Source organism: Spermophilus citellus (genome assembly GCF_964194105.1).
Source record: "Spermophilus citellus genome assembly, chromosome: 5".
Taxonomy (NCBI): Eukaryota; Metazoa; Chordata; class Mammalia; order Rodentia; family Sciuridae; genus Spermophilus; species Spermophilus citellus.
Window position 1 is genome coordinate 68,409,513 of NC_138186.1, and position 24,241 is coordinate 68,433,753.

Consider the following 24,241-nt stretch of genomic DNA (forward strand, 5'->3'; position numbering starts at 1 on the left):
GCTGAAACATGTTCCTGGTTTTAAAAAACATAAGCTGAGGTTACACGACATTGTGAGGGCAACCAGTGCCATTGAATTGTACCCTCCCAAATGTTTAAAACAGCAAATTTTGTTATATATATTTTATAATAGAAAAATGTTTAAAATAAAAACTCAACCAATTCATTGTAGCATTCCCTTGAATCTTTAAGAGTGTCTACAATAAATACTAGCACCTTTAATTTAAAAGACTGAATTCCTTATCCAGGTTGGGAGGCTTAATACACGTCCTCTACATAATATTCGTTCTTTCTGTGCTAGTTATGTTTCATCTAACACATACGCCTTTTAAACATATTATCTTTTTCACAATTATATTATAGACTTTACCTTAAATCATAAGGCTTGGCTGTGAAGCACTTTATAAAAAGAAATTGCTTCCAGATCCCTCGTTTAAATTTACCTAACTGTTGGCAAGCCAGTGCCTCTCAATCATTTTCAGGAGCAACCAGAATCACCTGGAGGGCTATTTAAAACAAATTTGAGGGACCTACACTTGGCGTTTCTGGTGTTGATGTTGCTGGTCAGGGGAATCACACTTCCTTAAACAACACAATTTTAATTAACAAATCAATAACTCTTCAGCACATTGAAGATTTTCTCTGAGTTTAAATTTCCCAGTTTATCACTATATCCCTCCTCTTTCTCCTGTTGAAGAAACCTACTAGTTGGTTAAGAACCCTAAGGTTTCCTCTCCCAAGAGGTAAAGGGTCATCCTACTGGGCAAACCTATAACATTTATCTACCTTTTTGTTTACTTAGCAATTGCCAAACCATATGGCGAATGAAAATTGCAAATCATCATCAGTGAAAACATAGGGAGACAAGGAGTCTAATGAATCATATACTACTCCTATGAAAAACAATTTTTAAAAATAACTAAAATGATTAGTTTTTAGTCTAATTGTCCAGGCAAATCTACCTCACAAATGGAACAAGCTTTCTGGAAAAATTACAGCCCTGTAAATACAATATGACAAAATACAATCCTGTAATGAGGGCTATTTGATACAGTGGAACTGATCTAAATGAGAAAACTAATAGCTGTGAAGTATAACAGTATTTTAATAAAACGGGTATTCAACTTATCTTTATAAATATTTATTTTTATTATTTAATTACTTGCTAGAATAACAAAAACCATCTGTGCTAATTGACCAGACCACCTTAAACATGCAACACTTTTCAATAGTTCTCAAACTATTTCAAAACCCATTCTTCGTTTGCAAAATTGATATTTAGAATTCAAGAGTCCCTTTAATCATTTTCTTCTGCTATAAATCCTCAACTTTTTCCTCAATTTAAATTTCAAAATTCAATTTTGAAGGGGTCATTGGGAGGAAATTTTTCCTTAAAAGACTTAAAATCTTATAGTCTCCTTTAAAAACTATTAAATTGTTGTCCTCTGTTAAATATGGGGGTACTTTTTTTTATAGGTAGTTAGTTTGGGGTATAAATAAAAACACACCCAACCAAAAGGTGTATCCTAAAATTAAAATATAGCATTTGGGTTTTCTTATTTGTAGCTCATCAAACCCTGCCCGTTTTTTGTTTGTTTGTTTTTTTGGCATCCAGTTCTCTGCAGTAGATGCATTTCTAGGCGCTTCAGAATAAAATAATGAAATTTAAATTCTGTGAACTTGCTAAATATGGGTTCTTGGAATCCTGGTGACCATTAATCGCTGGCACTTACAGAAACTTTAGAAACTCTTATTTGCTAAATGAAGGTAAGAGGCTATGTCGCCTATATGTTTTCTTAAAACATATGCCCATAAAGATTTGTAGTGCTAAACCAGTGGGCCTCCCCTTCAAGTGAAATGAGGTGTTTGAGCTTTAAGAGGTGGGGCAAGCCGGTGAGTAAATCCTGGCGCGCAGCGTGCAGTAGCGGACTATAAATCCCAGAGTGCACCGCCAGCCCAACTCCGCAGGACTCCAGCTCCGCCAGAGCTGCACGCCTCCCCCATTGCATTGTGGGATCTGTAGGGGGATGCTCCCCGCTTTGGCCGTTTTCCTACCCTCCTGCAGCGCACATAAGCGCATCCTTTCCTCAGTCTTAAGAGTCTGTGCTCTTAAGATTAATTTTCATAACAGCCTATGAGTGCGGCTGCATTTCTGGCGCGCGCACACACACAGTACCCAGGGCGGTGTCGCGATCTTCTGGAGTCTCGGGTTTGATTCTCCTCCGGACGGCTTAATTAGGGCTTACCCTCAAATTTAGGAGAAAACATTTTTTTGAGTTAATGTCTGTTCATATTTCCCTGGGTGTTCACTGGGCCGAACACAGGGGACAGAGTGCCGCACTCCGGATTCTGGTCGCGCACATAGTACGCCGACGCCCCGCTGGCCCGTAGCTAGGGCAAAGCGGCCGGACAGCCCGAGGCGCGCACCGACCGCGGAAGCGACACTGCGCATGCTCGGTGCGTCGGCGCAGGCTTCCGCAGCAGAGCGGGCAGCTCCGCAGCGGCGTCTGAGGTCTCCAGCAGCGTCCACGCTCTGGTACTTGTACGGTCCTCGGTGGGCAACCGGCGCCCTTCCGCAGCCCGCGTTCCCGGCCGCCGCTCCAGCGCGCCCGGATCTGGCCCCCTGTCCCGCGAAGATGGCTGCCGTACGCCGGGCCCGCAGTTACTGCCGCTGCCTGGTGCGCTTCTCCGACCGAGAACTCTGCTAAGCCCAGCTGCAGTAGACAGGCAGGAGTAGACACCCAACACCGAGCACCCCTCTCCAGGGGGGCGGTGCAGAGGGGGCGCAGAGAGCCCCTCGACCGCGGCCAGCCGCCCCGCCAGCATGGTAACTTGGGGAGGGGGTCCTGGGGGCGCTGCGGGGCGGGCGCGGGTGCGGTGTGCAGGAGGGGCCGGGCCTGGGGCTGAAGGCCGAGTGGGAGCTGCACAGTCACCACCAATATAGGGCCCTGGTCTGAGGGGGAGTGAACGGGATACTGGTTCTGCAGGTTCCTAGGGTTCATTTCTGGTAAACGACACCCCCACCCAAGTGAGCCCTGATGTGAGGAGAGAGCGTTTTGCAGTACATCGCAGAAAAATGCCCTAGACTTACTAGGCAGAACTAGTCTCGTCCCTCTTCAGTGATTTTATCAAAAGCAGTGTGCTTTTGAGGATTGAGGTGAGCATTCCCAGCATCCGAATTCGGGAGGGAGCCCTGGCAAGCAGACACTTGTTGATTACTCCTCTTCTGGAAAGCAAAGCCCACAGAGAGGCGATTCCAGCCCCTTTCAGGAGCTCTGAGTTTAAACGCAGTGCCTGGCTAGGATGTTGGCAAGTGGTCCTGGCGGAGTGGGGATGGAAAGATCCTGTCTCACTTTCATGGCATTGAGGGCCTAAGCAGCTTCTTTAAAGTCCGAAAGGAGAAACAGCTAAGCTCCAGAATTTGACAGCACAAATGTCATGGAACTGTTGCATGGACTATATAGTCCTTCCCCTGTGCCTTTCTTTGGTATCGAATAAATTGTCCATCTGATAAAAGTACTCTGGCCAGGACTGGAAGAATCAAGAATGAAATAGTACCACACTAGCTCTTAGAAAACTCAAATATTTATTGAATAAGCAAATGGCTGAATGCATTTATTTCTTGTAACTAGTGCTGGATGATGGAAAAAGAACCATTTGACTCTGTCTCTAAACTTTGAATCCTTTGCCTGGAATTAAGCTCTTAACCTTTATGTTAATCCTATCTGCCAAATAAGTAAAATGAAGACTTGAGCTCCTCAACACATGAACTATTCTAGTGAAAGGTGATATTTAGATCAAATTCAATTATGAAGAAAAGTGGAAACTTCTGGGTGGTAACTGAGGACCAACTTATTTCAAGTACGATTTAAATTGACCAAATGTAGTAAAACAACAATTTTTTACTGTCAAAATCAAGGTAATGGCTAGAACTCATAATATTATAACACAAAGTTCAGGGGAGAAGGAAGATGTTGCCTTGTTACAGTTTTCTCCATCCTTGAGGTATGCACTGTATAGCCACATGACATTTTATTAATTCAACTAATTTTTTTGAGTACCTGTTTTCAGCCTGGTATGGTGTTAGACTTTAGTATAATAGATTTTCAACCAAATCTGTAAGGTGATTTGTGATAAACTTTTGATCATGAAATGTCACATCTGAAAAGGGATCTCAGAAATCACCAAATCTCTTCACAGAAGTCTCTGAAGAGGAGACAGCTGAAACCTAGATGGGCCTATACTGTGAATCAAGCAATGTATTGGCCCTGAGGTTACAAAGATGACCAAGATGCAGATGCATTCCCTGTCCTCAGTGCACTAACTCCAGTGAAGGAAACAAAAATAATTTATCAGTATTAGAGGACACAAAACGGATAATTAGAAGAGTTGACCAAGAGCACTATCTAGAGAAAGCAGGGGCATTTCTTCAGATGAAGTCAGCATAGTCTCATTGCTAGGCAAGAGAAAGAAAGCTACGTTACTAAAAAAAATACCCTATAGAACCCTTATCTCCCATTGGCAGTGCTTCGAGTTTGCAGTAATAAATCAGGCTCCTGAGAAATACACTTCTCAAAGAGATCTATACATTTAGTCCCTTGTATTTTCCTACTAGTGATGTTCTTAGTAGGTGTGTTAGCTTCCTGTTAGTATAGCAAAATACTCTGAGATAAATTTTTGAAGACAAGGAGTTTATTTTGGCTCATGGTTGTAGAGGTTTTACTTCAATATCCAGTGGCCTCATTGCTTTGAGCCTCTGATGAGGTAGTACATCATAGCAGGAGCACATGGAACAAACTGCTCAGCTTATAGCTAATAAGCAGGGAAAAAAGGGAGTCGCATTACTCATTTGGAGGGCACATCCCCTGTGACTTAAGGACACTTACATCCACAAGCCTCCACATCCTAAATGTTCTGCCAAATCCCAGTAGTGCCACCCTGGTAACTGAGCCTTCAACACATGGACCTTGGGGGGACACTAAGCCAAACCAAAGCAGTAGGCAAAGCTGCCAATTTAACTGCCTCATATTTATTTTTTTACTGGTTTAGCCTTCACAGTTGCCAAGTATTTTACTACCTACTAATGTAACTAGTTCAAGTGTTAAAAGCATCCCTACTTTGAGTCTGGCTTCCAGAGATAAGATACAAAAGACTTATTTATGTTGCACTGTAATGTAGTGCAAGTATATCAAGTTTTTGTGTTCAAAGAACTGTGTTATAGAAACATTTTTTTTTCCTGGAAATAATTTACAGCTAAAATTTGCAATCATAAAACTTGCCAACTTTGGAACTAGATAAAATTGTTTTTATTATTAATTCTAGTTAAACTTCAACATAATTTTCCTGATTGCCACATTTCTAAATAGGACTGAACACATTGAATATTGAGCAAATTCTATTTGCTAATAAGTCTGTTAGCTAACAGACTGAACTGAGGCAACATTTTCACTAGAAGGTAGGATTCATTTTAACAAACATTGAAAATAAAAGGATAAAATGGATGGATTCCAACATGAGACCTCTGTTAAGTCCAAAGCCACACACACAATTTCTAGTCCAGAATTATTCCACATTAAACCACTCCAATATGTAAAAGTTGGATTATAAGACAAATAAAATAGGTTTCTTGTTATAATTCTTTGATAAGCTTTTCTAGTACATTTAAAATATTAATAAGCAGAAGTCATATTATAGACAGCACATTTAATAATGTGCCTGTTATAAAAAAGAAGGTCTATCTTTTTATGGACTAGTTTTTCATTTTTGTTTTTCCTCCCTGTGATGCTGGGGATCCAGCCCAGGGATCATATGCTAAGTAAGTGTTCTACCACTAAGCTACACCCCCAGCCCTGAACTGTAGTCTTAAGCCATCCATAAAATAAAAACTGTTTATATAATTCTGTACCAAAACTAAGCATTTTCTGAGCAAAATTGTTCTTTCTGACCACCTACTAAAACATGGTAAACTAGTGTCCAGTGGAGTTGATTTTACAGTATTAAAAAAATTGTATCAAATTTTATCTGATTGGTTATCATTAAACTTACCAGTGTAGAAGATAATCTATGGAAAAACAACCCTGTTTCATTAATATGAAACAATATTCTGGTTTAAGAACTTGCTGAAGTTTGTGGGCACTAAAAATTATTTGAGGTTTTTTTTTTTTTTTTGTCTGTTGTACTGTAACAATTGTGTTTAAAACGTCTGCCATTTCACTTTGTCAGTGGCATTTCAGAACTTCCCTTCTGGATGGAAAATGCAACCTCACCCAAGAGGTAGTCTTGGGTAAGAAGAAAATAAACCAAAATCAAATAAGCCTGTCTAGATCTAGTCACAATTTATAGGAAGTAAGAGGACAAAGGAACATATTTACTAATGCTGCAAACCACAACCTTTTCACCACAAATAAATTATTAAAAAGAGAAACAAGACATTCTAGCACACACCTGTAATTTTAACTACTCAGGAGACTTACTCAGAAGGCTAATGCAGAAGAATCACAGGTTCAAGGACAGCCTCAGCAACATAGCAAGACCCTGTCTCCAAAAAAAGGACTATGGACATAGTTTAGAGGCAGAGTACTTCCCTAGAGGCTTGAGGCCCTGCGTTCAATCCCCAGTATGGAGGTGGTGGTAGGGGGAGAACAACAGAATGAGAGGATTACAAAAGAATTGTAATGTACCAATAAACTATGATATGGATACCTTATTTGAATCTTTTTTAAAAAATCTTATTGGGGCTGGGGATGTGGCTCAAGCGGTAGCGCGCTCGCCTGGCATGCGTGCGGCCCGGTTCGATCCTCAGCACCACATACCAACAAAGATGTTGTGTCCGCCAAGAACTAAAAAATAAATATTAAAAATTCTCTCTCTCTCTCTCTCCTCTCTCTCTAAAAAAATAAATAAATAAATAAAAATCTTATTATACATGATAGTAGAATATATTTGACATATTTGGAGTATAACTCAATCATTCTTCTGGTTGTATATAATGTAGAGTTACATTGGTTGTGAAATCATATGTACATATTGAATCTTAATTTCACAAACTATTTTCAGAAATATGAATACAATGAATGGATATTTGATATTGAGAAATTTTTGTTTATATAGATAACTTTTAAAGCTGAATCATAATTAGTTGGAGATTAATTATACTATTCTCCTTACTCTTGAGTATATTTAAATATTTTTCTCATAAAAAGTTAAGACAATACTTTGTTGTTGTTGTTGTTATGGAACCAAAAAGGAAAACAGAGATGTTGTATTTTATTTCATCTTTTTCTAAGAAAAAGTGAAATAGTTTAGATAATAAATTAATGCTTACAGGATATATATTGATGGAGGAATTGGCTTCATTTACCTAATTATATTAAATCCTTTATTTATAGTGATGGAGTTGAATTATTTTATTTTTTTATTATTTTTTTTAGAGGGGGGAAAGAGAGAGAGAGAATTTTTAATATTTATTTTTTAGTTCTCGGTGGACACAACATCTTTGTTGGTATGTGGTGCTGAGGATCGAACCGGGCCGCACGCATGCCAGGCGAGCGCGCTACCGCTTGAGCCACATCCCCAGCCCTTGAATTATTTTATATAAGATTGATTGGGGGATGAATGGAGTTGATGTTAAATTTGGGGGAACAGAATGTTAAGATTCATGGTGATGTTAATACTGTGATTTTGAATTAAGAATATGCCTTTCAGACTTATTTTCCTTTGGAAATAAATAGTAAGGTCCCCAATGCACCCTACAGCCTTGCTTTTTAAAGAGGATTCCACTAACTATTGATATTGTGGTATTAAGTACCAAGTAGCTGAGTAGGAGATTAGATTACAAAGGGAAACACTTATGCAGTATACATGAAAGTGTATTAATCCTGGAGCTGGGGTTGTGGCTCAGAGGTAGAGCGCTCGCCTGGCATGCATGAGGCACTGGGTTTGGTCCTTGGCACCACATAAAGTAAAATGAAGACATTGTGTTCACCTATAACTAAAAAATAAATATTAAAAAAATTTTTAAAGTGTATTAATCCTTATGTTATTTTGTTATTTTTTCCTCAGGCAGAAGCTGAGGAAGATTGTCATTCTGATACTGTCAGAGCAGGAGATGATGAAGAAAATGAAAGTCCTGCTGAAACAGATCTGCAGGCATGTATTTTCAATTATATTTTTGATTCTTATTCCACTGCTTCCCATACATAAACAGAAATTGGTCATGATTATGGAAATTTGCAGGTTTGTGTTTGTGTTGAATTTAACTATTTTCATATTGCTTTATAGAATACTTATATAACATAACTTATAGATTTCTTTTTCTATGAAAGAAGTATTAATTATTTCCATGTATTATATGGTTTTGAAGTATTCAAAATAAGGCTTAAGCATCACTCAAAACTCGTAACTTTAAAGAAAAAGATTGATGAGTTTGACCTGCTAAAAGTTTTAAAACCCATATAAAATAAAGTGAACAAATAGCTAAGAACAACTGTTTACCACATATGGGCAGAGGATTCATATTCCTAATCTGCTGACCACTCTTGTAAATTAGAGGAACATGGGGTAGAAATATGTGAATAGACAGTTAACAGAAAAGTACCTATAATCCCAGTTATTGAGGAGGCTAAAACTGCAAGTTTAAGGCCAGCCTCAGCAATTTCAGAAGACCAAAAAAGGGGAGGAGGTGGGTGCTCAGTGGTAAAGTGCCCTTGGGTTCCATCTGGAAAACAAAATTTTTTTTAAAAATCTGTATGGTGAATAGTGTTTATTGCTGAGCAGGCTATGAGATCACTCATGCAGTATACATGAAAGTTTAAATTGCCACAACTTTCTGGAAGTCAGATTGGCAATATGGATCAAAATGAAAACCATGCATTCCCCTTGAATAGCAGTTCTAGTACATCATCCCTAAGGAAATAATGGAGGAAGTGAGTAAATATGCATAAGCAAAAATGTTTATATGCAGAAGTGTCACACAACCTAAATATCCACTTCTTTTTTGCTTAGCACCTCACTTTTGTTGAGACAGGCTTTGAACTCATGATCCTCCTGCCTCAGCTTCACAAGCCTCTGGGATTAAATGCTTGTGCCACCATGCCTAGCTCTAAATATCCACTTCTTTTGTTAAATAATTATGCATCCATAGGATGAGATACACTACAGCCATTTAGAAAGATGGAGTAAATCTTTGTGCATTGAAATAGGGAATTCATAAGCTTTCTAATACTTGTTTATTTGGAATGCTATTGAAGATTCTGTAAGAGGTATGTGTATGACATGCTAGAACCATGTGTGGGAACCAAGCAGTGTCCAGGAATAGAAAAACTATTTTTAAAACATTTCATATTTACCATTAAGAAGGAATCTAACAATAATACAGTTCTATTAACAATAGCTATCTTTGGGAGGGAGGATACCCCATTGTGGACTCAGTGGGAAGGAAGCAGAGGAGTGGAGATTGCCATGCTAGTTTTATTGGGCACTTAGCATCAGTGCCCAGGGCAGTGTGATCATGCTGAGGCAATACCAAAAGGGCTGACAGTTCAGGGCTGTTTTCAAATAATTCTTCAGAAATTTGGGGTTACAAGTTCTTTATTCCCGAAAAAAGAGCTCATCATAGTCTACCATATATAGGTCTTCACATTTTTGTTTTACATATTTAATATGGTAGGTGTTAGAAAAATTTATATTCTCTTTGAAATAGAGAATTTTATTAAAAGAAATACTTTGAACTCACCTACAGAACTTTTAGCAGCATTCTTTTTTTTAATATTTATTTTTTAGTTGTAGTTGGACACAATATCTTTATTTATTTATTTTTATGTGGTGCTGAGGATTGAACCCAGGGCCTCGCATGATAGCAGCATTCTTAATGTCTACCAAATGATAAACTTATTAACAAATTATTGGGAGCTTTACATTTCAGTCCCTCAGTCATGACTTATACTTTTAATTCTAATTTAAATTTGGCTGTCCAATACTATTAGTTATTTTGCTGTATAATCAGACTTATTTGAGGTTAATTTTAATTTTTTAAGATTTTAAGTAGAAAATTATTTGAGAAGATGATAAATATTTATTGGGTAGTTAGTAATTTATAAGACTGTTTTCTGGTCTTAGAATAACAAGAATATACCTGGAAATAGATGTTGGAAATATTGATAAATTGTTCCAGAGTTTAGCTACCCTTCTTTAATATGTTCTAAAATGCTTTTCCCTTTTAGGCACAACTCCAGATGTTCCGTGCTCAGTGGATGTTTGAACTTGCCCCAGGTGTAGGCTCTAGCAGTTTAGAAACTCGACCTTGCAAAGCAACAAGAGGCTCTTTACTGAAAGCAGCAGCAGATACCAAAGGAAAACAAGAACTGGCAAAAGAAGAAAAGTTAAGTATTAATGACATTTTAACAAATTACTTTTTTTTCCCCACATAGAATTTTCACTGACATAAGTAATCATTTATCATACTCTGGTGACATAAACATATAATTCATAAAATAAAAGAGTTTTTCTTTATGTAAAAAAAATTTCAACTAAAATGCCAGTTTATACATTCCTAATTTTCAGGTGCTTTTCTTGATACCACTGCCATGGGCTTCTCTCCCTGTAGATATGTTATCTTCATGGTATTGTCTTTTGTGTATTTGTAGAACCTTTAGAATCACTTGGTCTCTAAAAGATTGATGCCTCTGAATATTTATTTTTTAGTTTTCGGTGGACACAACATTTTTGTTCATATGTGGTGCTGAGGATCGAACTCGGGCCACACACATGCCAGGCAAGCATGCTACCGCTTGAGCCACATCCTCAGCCCCTATATATTAGTTATTTTGGAAAAAATTTGAATGTGCTTACAGTGAAGATATTTTGAATACTAATTGCTCACTGCTCTCCTGTACTTAGTCACGTGGAGTAAGCACAGCACACCATTTCATTTTTCATTATCCTCATTTATAGAGGCTTCATCTTCACACAATCAGATCCAAGTTTTTTGTTTATAATTACTCATTAAATAATTGACATTATTATGATGACTAAAATCTGCCAAACTTGTTTTAATTTTTATTTAGAAATAATTATAGGTTCACAGATGCAGGGAAGTTCCATGCACCCTTCACTTAGCCTTCCCCTACTTTCCTTAGTAATGTTTTACCTAAGTTTAGTACAAAATCAAAAAAAATAGGAAATAAACATTGGTACAGTCCTTAGAGCTTTTTCATATTCTCTGGGTTTACAATTACTTATCCATGTGTATGTGTATAAATAGTTTTATGTAATTTTATCACATGGGTAGCTTATATAACCACTACCACAATCAAGATATAGAACTTGTCTCCCCATTGGAGGTGGCACATGCCTATAATCCCAGAAGCTTGGGAGGCTGAGGCAGGAGAATCTTGAGTTCAAATCTAGCCTCAGCAACTTAGTGAGGCACTTAGCAACTCAGCAACACCCTATTTCTAAATAAAAAAATTTAAAAAGGGCTGGGGATGTGGCTCGGTGGTTAAGCACCCCTGGGTCAATCCCTGGTACAAAAAAAAAAAAAAAAAGATTTTATTGTAGAATGAGCAGATTGCAATCTGGAATATGGATGCTATGATAGATCATTAGGCATATTCAGGGAGGCAAATGAAATGTTTTAAAAGGTACAATGAATAAGATTGCATAAGTTGTTTTGAAATAATTAACCTTGTATTCAAGAGTTAATAGCAACTGTGGTATCAACTCAAGGTTGACAGGCAATTAACTGCTGGGCAAATGTTCTTGTAGAAGTATTCTTTGTGAGCTGTCATGGTCTTTGGGCAAGCTTGCAGTTATGGCAGAGTCTATTCTTGTTTTCAGGCAAATCATATGTAAGAGCCTTTCCCTCATGATCCTCCAGCTTTATTTTGCTAAAGTCGACATAGTGACTTCATTTAGAGTCTTGACAACTTTCACAAATTATTTTATTGCCTGAAGGATCCTTTATTCTTATAGTTATGTTGTCCTTTTCCTCCCACTTTCCCCAGCTATTCCTAACCACTGGCAGCTACCACTGATCTGGTCTTCATTTTATAATTTTTACATTCCAAGAATGTTTGGAAAGTAGCATCACATAATATATAACCTCCCGAAGTTGACTTTTTCAGTGGACATAATTCCTTTGAAATCTGTCCATGTTGTGTGTCATCAGTTTGTTCTCTTTTATTTTAGGGTAGTATTGCCTGGTATAAATGTTCCCCAGTTTTTTTTTTTTTAATCATTCACTGGTTGAAAAATATTTCATAGCAGTTTTTTTTTTTTTTTAAGAGAGAGTGAGAGAGAAGGAGAGAGAGAATTTTTAACATTTATTTTTTAGTTTTTTGGTGGACACAACATCTTCGTTTGTATGTGGTACTGAGGATCGAACCCAGGCCGCGTGCATGCCAGGCGAGCGCGCTACCACTTGAGCCACATCCCCAGCCCATCATAGCAGTTTTATTGTGAATAAAACTGCTATGAATATTTGTATGCAGGTTTGTTTTTTTTTTACGAAAGTAAGTTTTTATTTCTCTGATATAAATACCCAAGAGTGCAATTGCTGGATTCTGTGGTAAGTACATGTATTGTCGTAAGAGAAATTGCCAAACTTTTCCCAAGCGTCTGTACCATATTTCCACCAGCAATATTTGAGGGATCCAGTTTCTATGTGTCCTCATTAGCATTTGGTATTGTCACTACTTTTTAATTTTTGCCATTCTAATAGGTGTAGTGATATCTCATTGTGATTTTAACTTGCATTTCCTTAATGGATAATAATGTTGCGTATCTTTTCATGTGCTTTTTTTCCCATCTATACATCTCTCTGTAAAATAATGTTTATGCCTTTTTAAAATGGATTGCTTATATTATTACTGTTGAGTTTTGAGAGTTCTTTATGTATTCTAGATACAAGTCCTGGAGTTTTTTAGAACAAAAGTTTTTTGATGAAGTCCAGTTTACCAACCAACTTTTTTCTTTTATGAATCTTGCTTTTGGTGTCAAGTGTAAGAACTCTTTTTACATAATCCTAGGTCTCCAAGATTTTCTTACATTTGTTGTCCTCTCTAATAATTTTATAGGTTTAACATTTGAGTCTAAGGTTAATTTTGAGTTAATTTTTATGTAAGATATAAGATTTAGATCGAAGTGCATTGTTTGCCTGTCAGTATGCAATTGCTCTAGCACCATTTGTTGAAAAGACTGACTGCTGTCCGTATTCACTTTTAATACAGATTTTCAAAAGTTATTTTCCACTTTTTATTTTTATAGGCTCGAGAACTCTTCCTAAAAGCAGTAGAAGAAGAACAAAATGGAGCTCTCTATGAAGGTAAAACTCAAGGCCCAAGATTATGTAGTTATGACTTTTTTTTAAGAACAACTCTCTGTTACTGATTTTTTTTTTAACTAAATCTTATTTAGTATAGAACATCAATGTTCCTATGTTTGAAATGAGTTTTTAAGTCAAAAAGTTTTAAGACTTTATTTCTATACAACTTGTCTGTTTCAAAAAATAATTTCTGGGAAACATTGTATTGGAAGGATGAGTAAAACAGTTCTTTTCTACATTTAGTTTTAGTGTTTATTCTTCATTAATAAAACCTTAAAAATTGTATTCATCTTAAAATAGGGTATATTTTCATAGGTGAAAGTTACTTCAAAGGAGGGAAATATAAAGGATAAATCAAGGAATACATAGATGTTTTCCTTTTTGAGTTCTATTTTACATTTTGTCAAAGTATATGCTTCATCTTTAATAGTTTCTTTTAATAACCCAATAGAAATTCATATGTGTTTTCATTTTTTATGGTAAATATAATCATGGGGAAAATGTTCTTGCTTGAAGCATTTGGAAATACCAAAAAAAAATAACAACATTTACAGTTACTTTATTTACTTGCAAGTTTCTTACACATTTTTAAAGGGTCCAGTTGGTCACATCTCTACTCAGTCTTCAGTCTTGTTTGTAATACTTCCGATTCAGCTTAAAATATGGTAATTCACCCAGAATGAAATAGAACATAGCAAAAAAAGGCAATGCTGGAGGCATCACAATACCTGACTCCAAATTATACTACAGAGTTATATTAACAAAAAGTGCATGGTTCTTGCATAAAACCACACATAGACTGGTGTTACAGAATAGAAGACACAAAGACAAATCCATACCTGCAGTCATCTGATCCTTGACAAATGTGCCAAAAACATACATTAAAGAAAAAAGAGCCTTTTTAAAACAAATATTGCTGGGAAAACTGCTTATCCATAAGTAGAAGAATGAAACTAGACTCTTATCTCTCACCCTGCACAAAAATCAAATTAAAATATATCAAATATCTAGATATATGAACAGAAACTATGCAACTCCTAGGAAAAAACTTAGGGTCAACACTCTAGCATAAGCAACAAGTTTCTCAATAGGACCCTTAAAGCTTAGGAAATAATGCCAAGAGTTAATATGGGACAGCATTAAATTTAAAAGGTTCTGCATAGCAAAGGAAACAATTAGGAATGTGAAGAGAAAACCAACAGAATGGGAGAAAAATCTTTGCTAACTACTTTTCTGACAAGATTAATATCTAAAATATATAAAGAAGTCAAAACTTTACAACAAAAAATCAAATAACCCAATTAATAAATGGGCAAATGAATTAAACTTCTCAAAAGAAGGAATACAAATGACCAACAATATATAAAATGTGGTTTATATACACAATGGAGTTTCATTCAGCCATAATGAAGAATGACATATTATTTGCAGGAAAATGGATGGAACTAGAGAACATTCTGATAAAATAAGTCAAACTCAGAAGGTCAAGGGTTGTATATTTTCTGTCATGTGGAAGCTAGAAAGGAAAAAGAAAAAAGTGGGGGTGGATCTCATGAAAATCAAAGGAAGATCAGTAGAGGAAAGGGACCAAGTGGTGGGAGGGAAGAAGTGCTGGGTAGTGATATTAGTCAAATTATATTGTGTGCATGTACAAATATGTAACAACAAATACCATCATTAATGCACCAGTTTTTTAAAAGGTGGAAAAAATGAACATGGCATAATATATTGAATTGAATATAATTCATCCAAGGGGAAAAAGAACTAATTAGCCTCTGCAGCCCCAGATTATTTACAGTTCTAAACCACTTGGCCAGGAGGGTTATAAAAAAATTGGTTTTAAAGTTATTTAGCTAAATAAGAAGCAACTAAGCTAAAGGAAATTGAATTTGAAGGTAAAATTTCAAACACTCTCTGTTACATCCAGTAGGAGGCACTTGATTTTAATAGCTGTGTCTTAGAATGAAAAATTTGCTTAGAAATTTTTTTGTTGGGGCCATAGAAATTGCAATTTCAGAGTCAGAAGAAAGACTTCTGAAGAGAGACATAAAAGGGTGAGGAAAACCATGAGATGGGAAAAAAGATACCAGTAACACATTAACTTTAAGAGAAAAAATTTCCAAATCTTCTAGTAAGATTTGGAAATAAGTTTGTTCACTAAGCTTCTATTGCATCTATAAAAAGAGAGCTTGGCTGTTTGTAAAGAAATTTACAAAATTAAACTACAGTTAAGGGTAATCAAAGGAAATGACAAAAATGTGTGGTCCTAGCTAATTTAGCTTTATTTCTTCTTTTAGCCATCAAGTTTTATCGTAGGGCTATGCAACTTGTACCTGATATAGAGTTCAAGATTACTTATACCCGGTCTCCAGATGGTGATGGCGTTGGAAACAGCTAGTGCGTATATAATTTGATAGACAGTAATGCATAGTGTGTTAAAGTTAAGTGTCTTTGCCATGCTGACTCTTAACATGATGAGAAGATGGTGCTAATTCTGTTAAGCTATGTAGTATTTAGTATATCCTTATTTATAACTTACAGAAATTTTTAAATTAGGAAACTCTTAGATTAAAATATGAAAATGTACATTTTAAATAGCTTTAACAAAAGTAAGGTGATGAATGTTTTAAATAAAAACAGTGATTGCTAAAAGGAGTAAAATAAAGAAATCACTTCAACCTTATAATTCATTTGAAATAAAAATACTAAAATATAAAATAGGGCTAGTTGACCAAATGTTAATAGTGGTTAAAATCAGATGGTGCGTACGTGAAATTTCATTACATCAGTCTTTCTGCTTTTATGTTTAAACTTTATTTATTTTTTATTTTTTTGCAGTACTAGGGATTGATCCCAGAGGCACTTTACCACAGAGCTACATTCCCAGTCCTTGTTTTCTTTTTTTATCTCACTTCAGTTGCTGAGGCTGACCTCAAACTTGCAATCCTCCTGCCTTAGCCTCCAAGTTGCTAGGTGTGTGCCACAGAGCATAGCAAAACATTTTACATTTTAAAAGTGGGATTTTATTAGGAAAATGCTGAACTCTAACAAAATATTAATCTCATAAATTCTAAAGTAACATTGTTTAAAACTATAGGTATAGCGGGGCAGGGTGACATAGGCCTAAAATTCCAGCAAATTAGGAAGCCAAAGAAGAAGGATCACAAGTTCAAGGCCAGCCTGGACAACTTAGTGAGACCTTGTCTCAAATTTAAAAAAGGACTGGGGATGTAGCTCAGTGGTAGAGTACCATTGAGTTCAATTCCCAATACTTTAAAAGAAAAAAAAAAAAAGATGTAAGATGGAAATATTTCTAAAAGAAATTGCATTTCACTCTGTAGATGTCATTTGCATCAAAGTTATGAAGTTACACTAAAGGTTTAATATGAACAAAGACCAAGAGAACATATTTTTAAACCAATGTTATCAAAGATATTTGTAAGACAATTATAAAATTGTTTTGGTCCAATACCTCTATCCCCAAGAGTCCATTTTGATGATATTAGAAGGAAAGGGTGTCTGTACCTATGGGAGAATGTCAGGTTTTAAAAATAGACTTTTGGTAAGGAGATTTTGACTATTACTATATTCATTGTCATGAATAATTAGGTTACATTTATCAGTGGTATGTGCTTATTGCCGTGTGTGTGTGTGTGTGTGTGTGTGTGTGTGTGTGTGTGGTTTTGAGGATTGAATCCAGGTCCTCATGTATATTAGTCAGGTGCTCTACCACTGAGCTAAATTCTAAGCCGTTTTAATTTTATTTTTGAGACAGGGTCTTGCTAGCTTGTCCAGGCTGGCCTTGAACTTGCAGTTCTCCTGCCTCATCCTCATTAGTAACTTAGATTATGGGCATGCATTTGCCAGTGTTTCTTAAATGCATGTGTGATGTGTGTGTATGTGTATATGTATATGTGTATGTGTATATGTGTATATATATATGTATATATACACATATACACATACACATATACACACATATGTATATATACACACATATATAAGCATTTAAGAATTGGATAAACCATATTGTAAACATCCAATGAAGTCAGTATTAACTGCCTGTTTGAGTCTTTGATCTAACAATATTTTTCACCAAATTGGAGTTAACAGTGTGAGAGAGTTCATACTTAAAATGAATCATTTGGGCTTTTTCTAAACCTTCTTTAAGTTTGGGTAGAGTCATTCAGAGCTAGGTCTTTAGCCAATTAAAAAAAAAAAGGCTGAGTGCTAGTCGGTTTTTAATTACCTGATTGATAACTTACCTGATTGATAAGATAGTCTGTTTTTAATTACCTGATTGATAAACCTTGGAAGTTTGATGGGCTTATTATTGTTTGGTTTTTGCCTTCCCCAGTAAAATATTAGTAAACTAGCCATTGAGTCCAACTAACCTCAATCAGACTTGCTTTTTGGTGTATTATAAAAAAAACCCTTTCTGGTTCCCTTATTTCTCATTCAAGCCTTTTGTAAGTCTGATCATCTTTAATGTTAATGTCAAGAAAAATGGAGAGCTAGACTTTAAAAATTCTTAACCACATTGTTATATCATGGTAGGTGATACGTGTGGACCCTAAGATCTTTCCAAAGTAGATGTTTTCTTTTAAAAGATAATTAGATATATCTATAAGAAAAATCTTGGTAAGTAAGTACCTCGAATGATATCAGTATATTTGATTTTTATCTAGTTAGAAAGAATTTAGATTACTTAAAGAATTACTTACGTAAGATTTTCAGTTCATTTGACAATTTTCACTTAACTTATGAAATGTCTAAAATAAAACTAAGTAATCTCATTACCTAAATCCCCAAACCCTAATTCGTAATGGGTTATCACTGAAATGTTTTTCTTTGAAAAACTTGGTGTGATAACTCCTTTACAAGGCAGGATAAACTACTATTGCAGTTTTTTAAAGCAGTAAGAAAGCTTGTTTTTAATGACTTTCTAAAACAGATTTGAAAGTGTTATGAAAAATCAGTTTCTAAATTTATGTTCATAGTCTGAGACACTTTATTCATCTCCCTTCTTTTTTCAGCATTGAAGATAATGATGATGACAGCAAGATGGCAGATCTCTTGTCCTACTTCCAGCAGCAGCTCACATTTCAGGAGTCTGTGCTCAAACTGTGTCAGCCTGAGCTTGAGAGCAGTCAGACTCACATATCAGGTGTGGATTCTTGGTTGTTTTTACCTTAGGTTGAAGTTTTCTGGACCTACATATTGCCAGATAATTGCAATATGGTGAAAGATCCACTTACCTAGATTTGTTTGTATATACTAATAAACTTTTCAAAATCTGAAACAGATAAGAGTTGAAATGCAATTGTTCAAGGATGCCATACTTTTTTCAGTGAAGATCTGAATGGGTCAGTTGGAGTTGTTGAAGTAGTCCCCAGAAAATTGGAGTAATGCTGCTACCATAAAGATTTTACCAGGGTAGAAAATAGTCCTGAGGCAGCCAAATGTTTGAAGTTACTGTAATTTTTCTTCAAATGTTGAATATTGTTAAAGAATTTTTTAGAGGAAGACAATTTAAAGTTTTCAAGAAAATAATTCTTTTTTTTTTTTTAAGAGAGAGAGAGAGGGAGGAGAGAAAGAATTTTAATATTTATTTTTTAGTTTTCGGTGGACACAACATCTTTGTTTGTATGTGGTGCTGAGGATCAAACCCGGGCCGCACGCATGCCAGGCGAGCACGCTACCGCTTGAGCCACATCCCAGCCCCAAGAAAATAATTCTTTAGTGTTAATGAATGCAATATGGATCACACACATATATTAGATTATTTTTCTAACATTTATTTTAATATAACTTCCTGGTAAAATAATCTTACAAAGGAAAAGTGTGCTTTATAGAAGTAACTTCAAATTTATTCTCTACTGAAAAAACAATATTTGTCTTTTGATGCTAGGAAATATTGATAGTATTGGGTAGTTAAATACACTAATGCTGTATCTCTGAGCAGTACTAACAGTGTGATTTATACATTCATAAATTTCTAGTAATGCACAAATGCACTGAGAATGTAGTTTTTTTTGACAGTGCAATGACAAACAGGAGAGTAATTGAAGGATGATTTTCTTTTGCAGTGCTGCCAATGGAAGTCCTGATGTACATCTTCCGATGGGTGGTGTCCAGTGACTTGGACCTCAGATCATTAGAGCAGTTGTCTCTAGTGTGCAGAGGATTCTATATCTGTGCCAGGTGCTTCTTTTTTTAAATAACTCATGAAGTGGGGAAAAGGATTATGATTTTCTGCCAGTTTCGTTGAAGAACTTGGTTGGTGTTTTGAGTAAAAGCTTAGAATGAACAAAAGTTTTGCAAAGCTATACTTAGCATGATTTTCTAAAATAACTTAGCATTTACGATTAGACTATTTCCAGGGTATAGAAAAAATATGTAGAAAAGATGCAGTCTCACATCCTGCTTCCATAGGGTTTATATGCCAGACTAGCCCACTTGGAAAAAATAATTATATTAGAAAAGTATGTTCAAGTTATTTTTTTGTTTTATTTTTTAAAACTGAATAATTTGTTCTAATTAGTTATACATGACAGGAGAATACATTTTGACACATTGGACACAAATGGAGCACAACTTCTTCTGGCTGGACATGACATAGTCACACCAGTGGTGTAGTCATATATGTATATAGGGTAATAATGTCCATCTCATTCTACCGTCCTTCCCACCCTCACACCCCATCCTTTCCCTTTACTCCTCTCTGCCCAATCCAAAGTTCCTTTATTCTTCCCGCCCCTCCCAATATGAATCAGCATCCGCTTATCAGAGAAAACATTCAGCCTTTGCTTTTTTAGGTTTGGCCTCTTTCACTTAGCATATTTTCCAGCTCCATCCATTTAACCTACAAATGCCATAATTTCATTCTTCTTTAAGGTTTAAGTTATTTTTATAGTGATTCTAAACCCATTAAGTGATAATGATTTGAATTTATATTGTACAAGAACTTTCTTTTAATAATATAACTTTTAAAATATTTTTATGTGAAAAATAGTTGAGTGGGCTGGGGATGTGGCTCAAGCGGTAGCGCGCTCGCCTGGCATGCGTGCGGCCCGGGTTCGATCCTCAGCACCACATACCAACAAAGATGTTGTGTCCGCCGAGAACTAAAAAATAAATATTAAAAAAAAAAAAAAATTCTCTCTCTCTCTCTCCTCTCTCACTCTCTTAAAAAAAAATAGTTGAGTATAAAATTGTTTGAAGCTGATCTTCATGTGTTTCTTATATAAATTAATATATGTAGTCCTTAGAATCTAGAATCTTTTCATGTCTGGTTGTTAAAATTCAGATGCATTATTTTTTTAATAACCTAATTCCATTTGGAATCTTATTTTGCATAAAATATTAGAATTTCTTGAAACCTTTGTTTTTGCTCATTCTCTGTGTTATTCTACTTAACAAGTACCTATTAGCACATTTTATCCCATTATCATTCCAGATGTAGAACACCTATGAACACTTAAATTGAGTATTATTAGTTTATTTTAATGCATCTGTGTCATTGAAGTATTGGCAGAATTAAAAACTTGTAATTTAACATGGTAAGCAACTGTTGAATCACAACCAACCTTTCAAAATTGGAGATTCAAGCAGTATTATTCCACTTATTATGTATAAGAAACAAAAATTTCGGTAAGAAAGGAAATTTTCAGGAATAAAATTTCATGTGTCATAAAAATGAGAAAAAAATTTAAATACACATTTCAACATAAATTTTGAAGGATTTATCTTTTCAAGTCTGACACCAATATAAGTAGATTTTGCTTCTTTAAAACTGGGTATTTTCAGAACGTGGATTTCCGCAGAACGTGTGTAGAGGGCCGGTGTGAGTTCGGGAATAAAGAATTGCTGTTTGAATCTAAAAAAAAAAAAACAAACAAAAAAAAACTGGGTATTTTAAGTTGTAAATGGAGTTAAACATATTTTGAGCTTATCAGTATCATGTCAATTTTCAATACATCTTTTATTCAGCTCATTTTACTAATTCCATAACAAAGTTCTGTTGGGTTTGGCTTATTCTGGAAATTTATTCCCAGTTTGACCATTTCACTACTTATGCAATTGACATTCCTACTCAGCCACCATTCTGCATGAAAAAATGCAGTGGCATTTTGCATGGCCTTGTTGCTTTCACTCTTCTAATCCTAGCATATATCTCTATAAATCCTCAGTAATTGGGTTTTTAAAATTTTTTATTTTTAAAAAATTGCGGGGCTGGGGATGTGGCTCAAGCAGTAGCGAACTCGCCTGGCATGCGCGGGACATTGGGCTCAATCCTCAGCACCACATAGTTTTCGGTTATGTCCACCAAAAACTAAAAAATTCTCTCTCTCTCTCTCTCTCTCTCTCTCTCTCTCTCTCTCTCTCTCTCTCTTCTCTCTCTCTCTCTCTCTCTCTCTCTCTCAAAAAAAAAATTGACAGAAAAAATATGTGTATTGCATACAGCATGATGTTTTGAAGTATATATACTTTGAAGTAGTTTATTTTAATGCACCTGTGTCATTAAAGTATTTGCAGAATTGAAAACTTGTAATTTAAAATGGTAACCAACTGTTGAATCACAACCAACCTTTCAAAATTGAAGCTTCAAGCAGTGTTATTCCATTTATTATACTGTGGAATGGTTCAGATAATTATCATTTTGTGATGATAATACTCAACATCCACTCTGCATTTTCAAAGGATATAGTTATTATTAACTCTAGTCACCTGCTATACAATAGATTTCTTGAATGTATTTTCTTCTGTGTTTATATATTCTTTAATCAACATCTTCCCCTTCCCTCCTGAACCACCCCTGCTTCTGTTAGCCACCAGAATTCTGTTCTCTACTTGAATGAGATCAATTTTTAAAAAATTTTTTGTTATAATATATTCATATAGTCACATAATAAAATAATATAATTTGATCAATTTCAATCCCCAGTCTATCCCCTTTCCCCCTCTTCCTCTCCCTGTTCCTCTTCTATTCTATTGGTCTCACTTCTATCTTTTTTAGTTTGTTATAATTAGTTGTACATGGCAGTGGAATGCATTTTGACACATTGTATACAAATGGAACACAACTTCTCATTCCTTTGGTTGTACATGCTGCAGAGTCATACCACTAGTGTAATCACACACGTATATAGGATAATAATGTCTCATTCTACCGTCCTTCCCTTCCCCACCATCCCACCCCTCCACTCATTCTCCTCAACCTAATCCAAAGTTCCTTCATTCTTCCCTACATTACCCTCCTTGCCCCACTGTGGATCAGCATCTGCTTATCAGAGAAAACATTTGGCCTTAGGTTTTTTGGGATTGGCTTATTTCACTTAGCATGATGTTTTCAGTTCTATCCATTTACCTGCAAATGCCATAATTTCATTCTTCTTTAAGGCTGAGTAATATTCCATTCTGTATATGTACCACATTTTCTTTATCCATTCATCTGTTGAAGGGCATCTAGGTTGGTTCCATAGTTTAGCTATTGAATCAACTGGTTTTGTTTGTTTGTTTTTAGTGAGATCATGCAGCAGAGTCTTTTTGTGTCTGACTTATTTCACTTGCCATAATATTCTCCATTCTTTTTTATAGCTGAATCATATTCCATTGTGTATATGTACCACATTTACTTTATCCATTCATCCCTTAGTGGACACTGAGGTTGATTCTGTATCTTGCCTGTTGTGAATAGTGCTGTCGTAAATATACAAGTGAATATATCTCTTCAACACACTGATTTCAGTTCTTTTGGATATATACCCAGAAGTAGAATTGCTGAATCATATGGTAGTTCTAGTTTTAATATTTTGAGGAATCTCCACACCAATTTCAATAATGGCTGTACTAATTTACACTCTCACTAACAATTCATAAGGATTCCCTTTCTTCCATATCCTTGTCAACACCTGTGATCTTTTCTTTGTTTGATGATGGCCATTCTAATAAGCATGAGGTAATGGCTCATTCTGGTTTGGATTTAAATTTCCTGATAGTGATGTTGAGGATTTTTTCATGAACCCGTTTTTCATTTATATATCTTATTTTGAGAACTGTTTCAATCTTTTACCTATTTCTAAAGTGGGTTATTGTTTTCTTACTATCAGGTTGATTGAGTTACTTACATATTTTGTATGTTAATATCTTACCAGGTATATAGTTTACAAATATTTTCTCCCATTCTATAGGCTCTCTTCATCCTAATTATTTCCATTGCTGTACAGAAGCTTTTTAATTTGTTATAATCCCGTTTTTTTATTTTTGGTTTTATTGCCTGTGCCTTTGAGGTTGTATCAAAAACTCTTATCCCTGATCCATGTCATGAGCTTATCATATACATATGTTAGTAGATGTATGATTTGGGGTCTTTTAAATCTTTAGTCCACTTTGAATTTGTTTTGTGTATGTGTGAAATAAAGGTCTAATTTCATTCTACTGCACATTTAATATTGTTTTCCCAACACCATTTATTAAAGAGACTATCTCTTCTTATGATTCTTTGTACTTCTGCAGTATCAGTTATAATGACTGTCTTTTTGTCTCTGATTTTGAGTCTTCTCTCTTTCCTTAGTCTGATTTTAGGTTGAGTTTTTTTTCCTTGTTTTTTTTTTTTTCTTCAGTTCCTTGAGGTGCAGTATTTAGAATTGCTTTTGCTGAATTCCATTGATTTGGGTATGTTGTGTTTTGTAAGACAGGTTGGTGTTCGGTGAACACCATAAGGTTTGTTTATCTGGAAAAGTCATTTTTTTTGAAGAACTGCTTAGCTTGATACAGTATTGGTTGGCAAGTTTGTTTTGTTTGAATTTTTGTGTTTATTTACTTTTTAATTGATTCACAAAAATTAAAAAATTGTACATATTAATGGAGTACTACATAATTAGTGTTCAATATACATATATATCACATAATGTTCAAA

At 35.4% G+C, this 24,241-nt stretch overlaps 1 protein-coding gene across 1 annotated transcript in view; it reads left to right on the forward strand.

Moving 5' to 3' along the window:
* The first annotated feature begins 2,176 nt into the window (after positions 1–2,176).
* Positions 2,177–24,241, forward strand: part of FBXO9 (F-box protein 9) — a 41,189-nt gene continuing 19,124 nt past the window's right edge. The window contains exons 1-7 of the mRNA XM_081294546.1: positions 2,177–2,826; positions 8,061–8,147; positions 10,220–10,376; positions 13,261–13,320; positions 15,618–15,717; positions 18,357–18,487; positions 19,410–19,524. Of these exons, the coding sequence (XP_081150672.1) occupies positions 2,824–2,826; positions 8,061–8,147; positions 10,220–10,376; positions 13,261–13,320; positions 15,618–15,717; positions 18,357–18,487; positions 19,410–19,524 (653 nt within the window). The 5' untranslated portion in view covers positions 2,177–2,823. The remainder of the gene's footprint in view (positions 2,827–8,060; positions 8,148–10,219; positions 10,377–13,260; positions 13,321–15,617; positions 15,718–18,356; positions 18,488–19,409; positions 19,525–24,241) is intronic.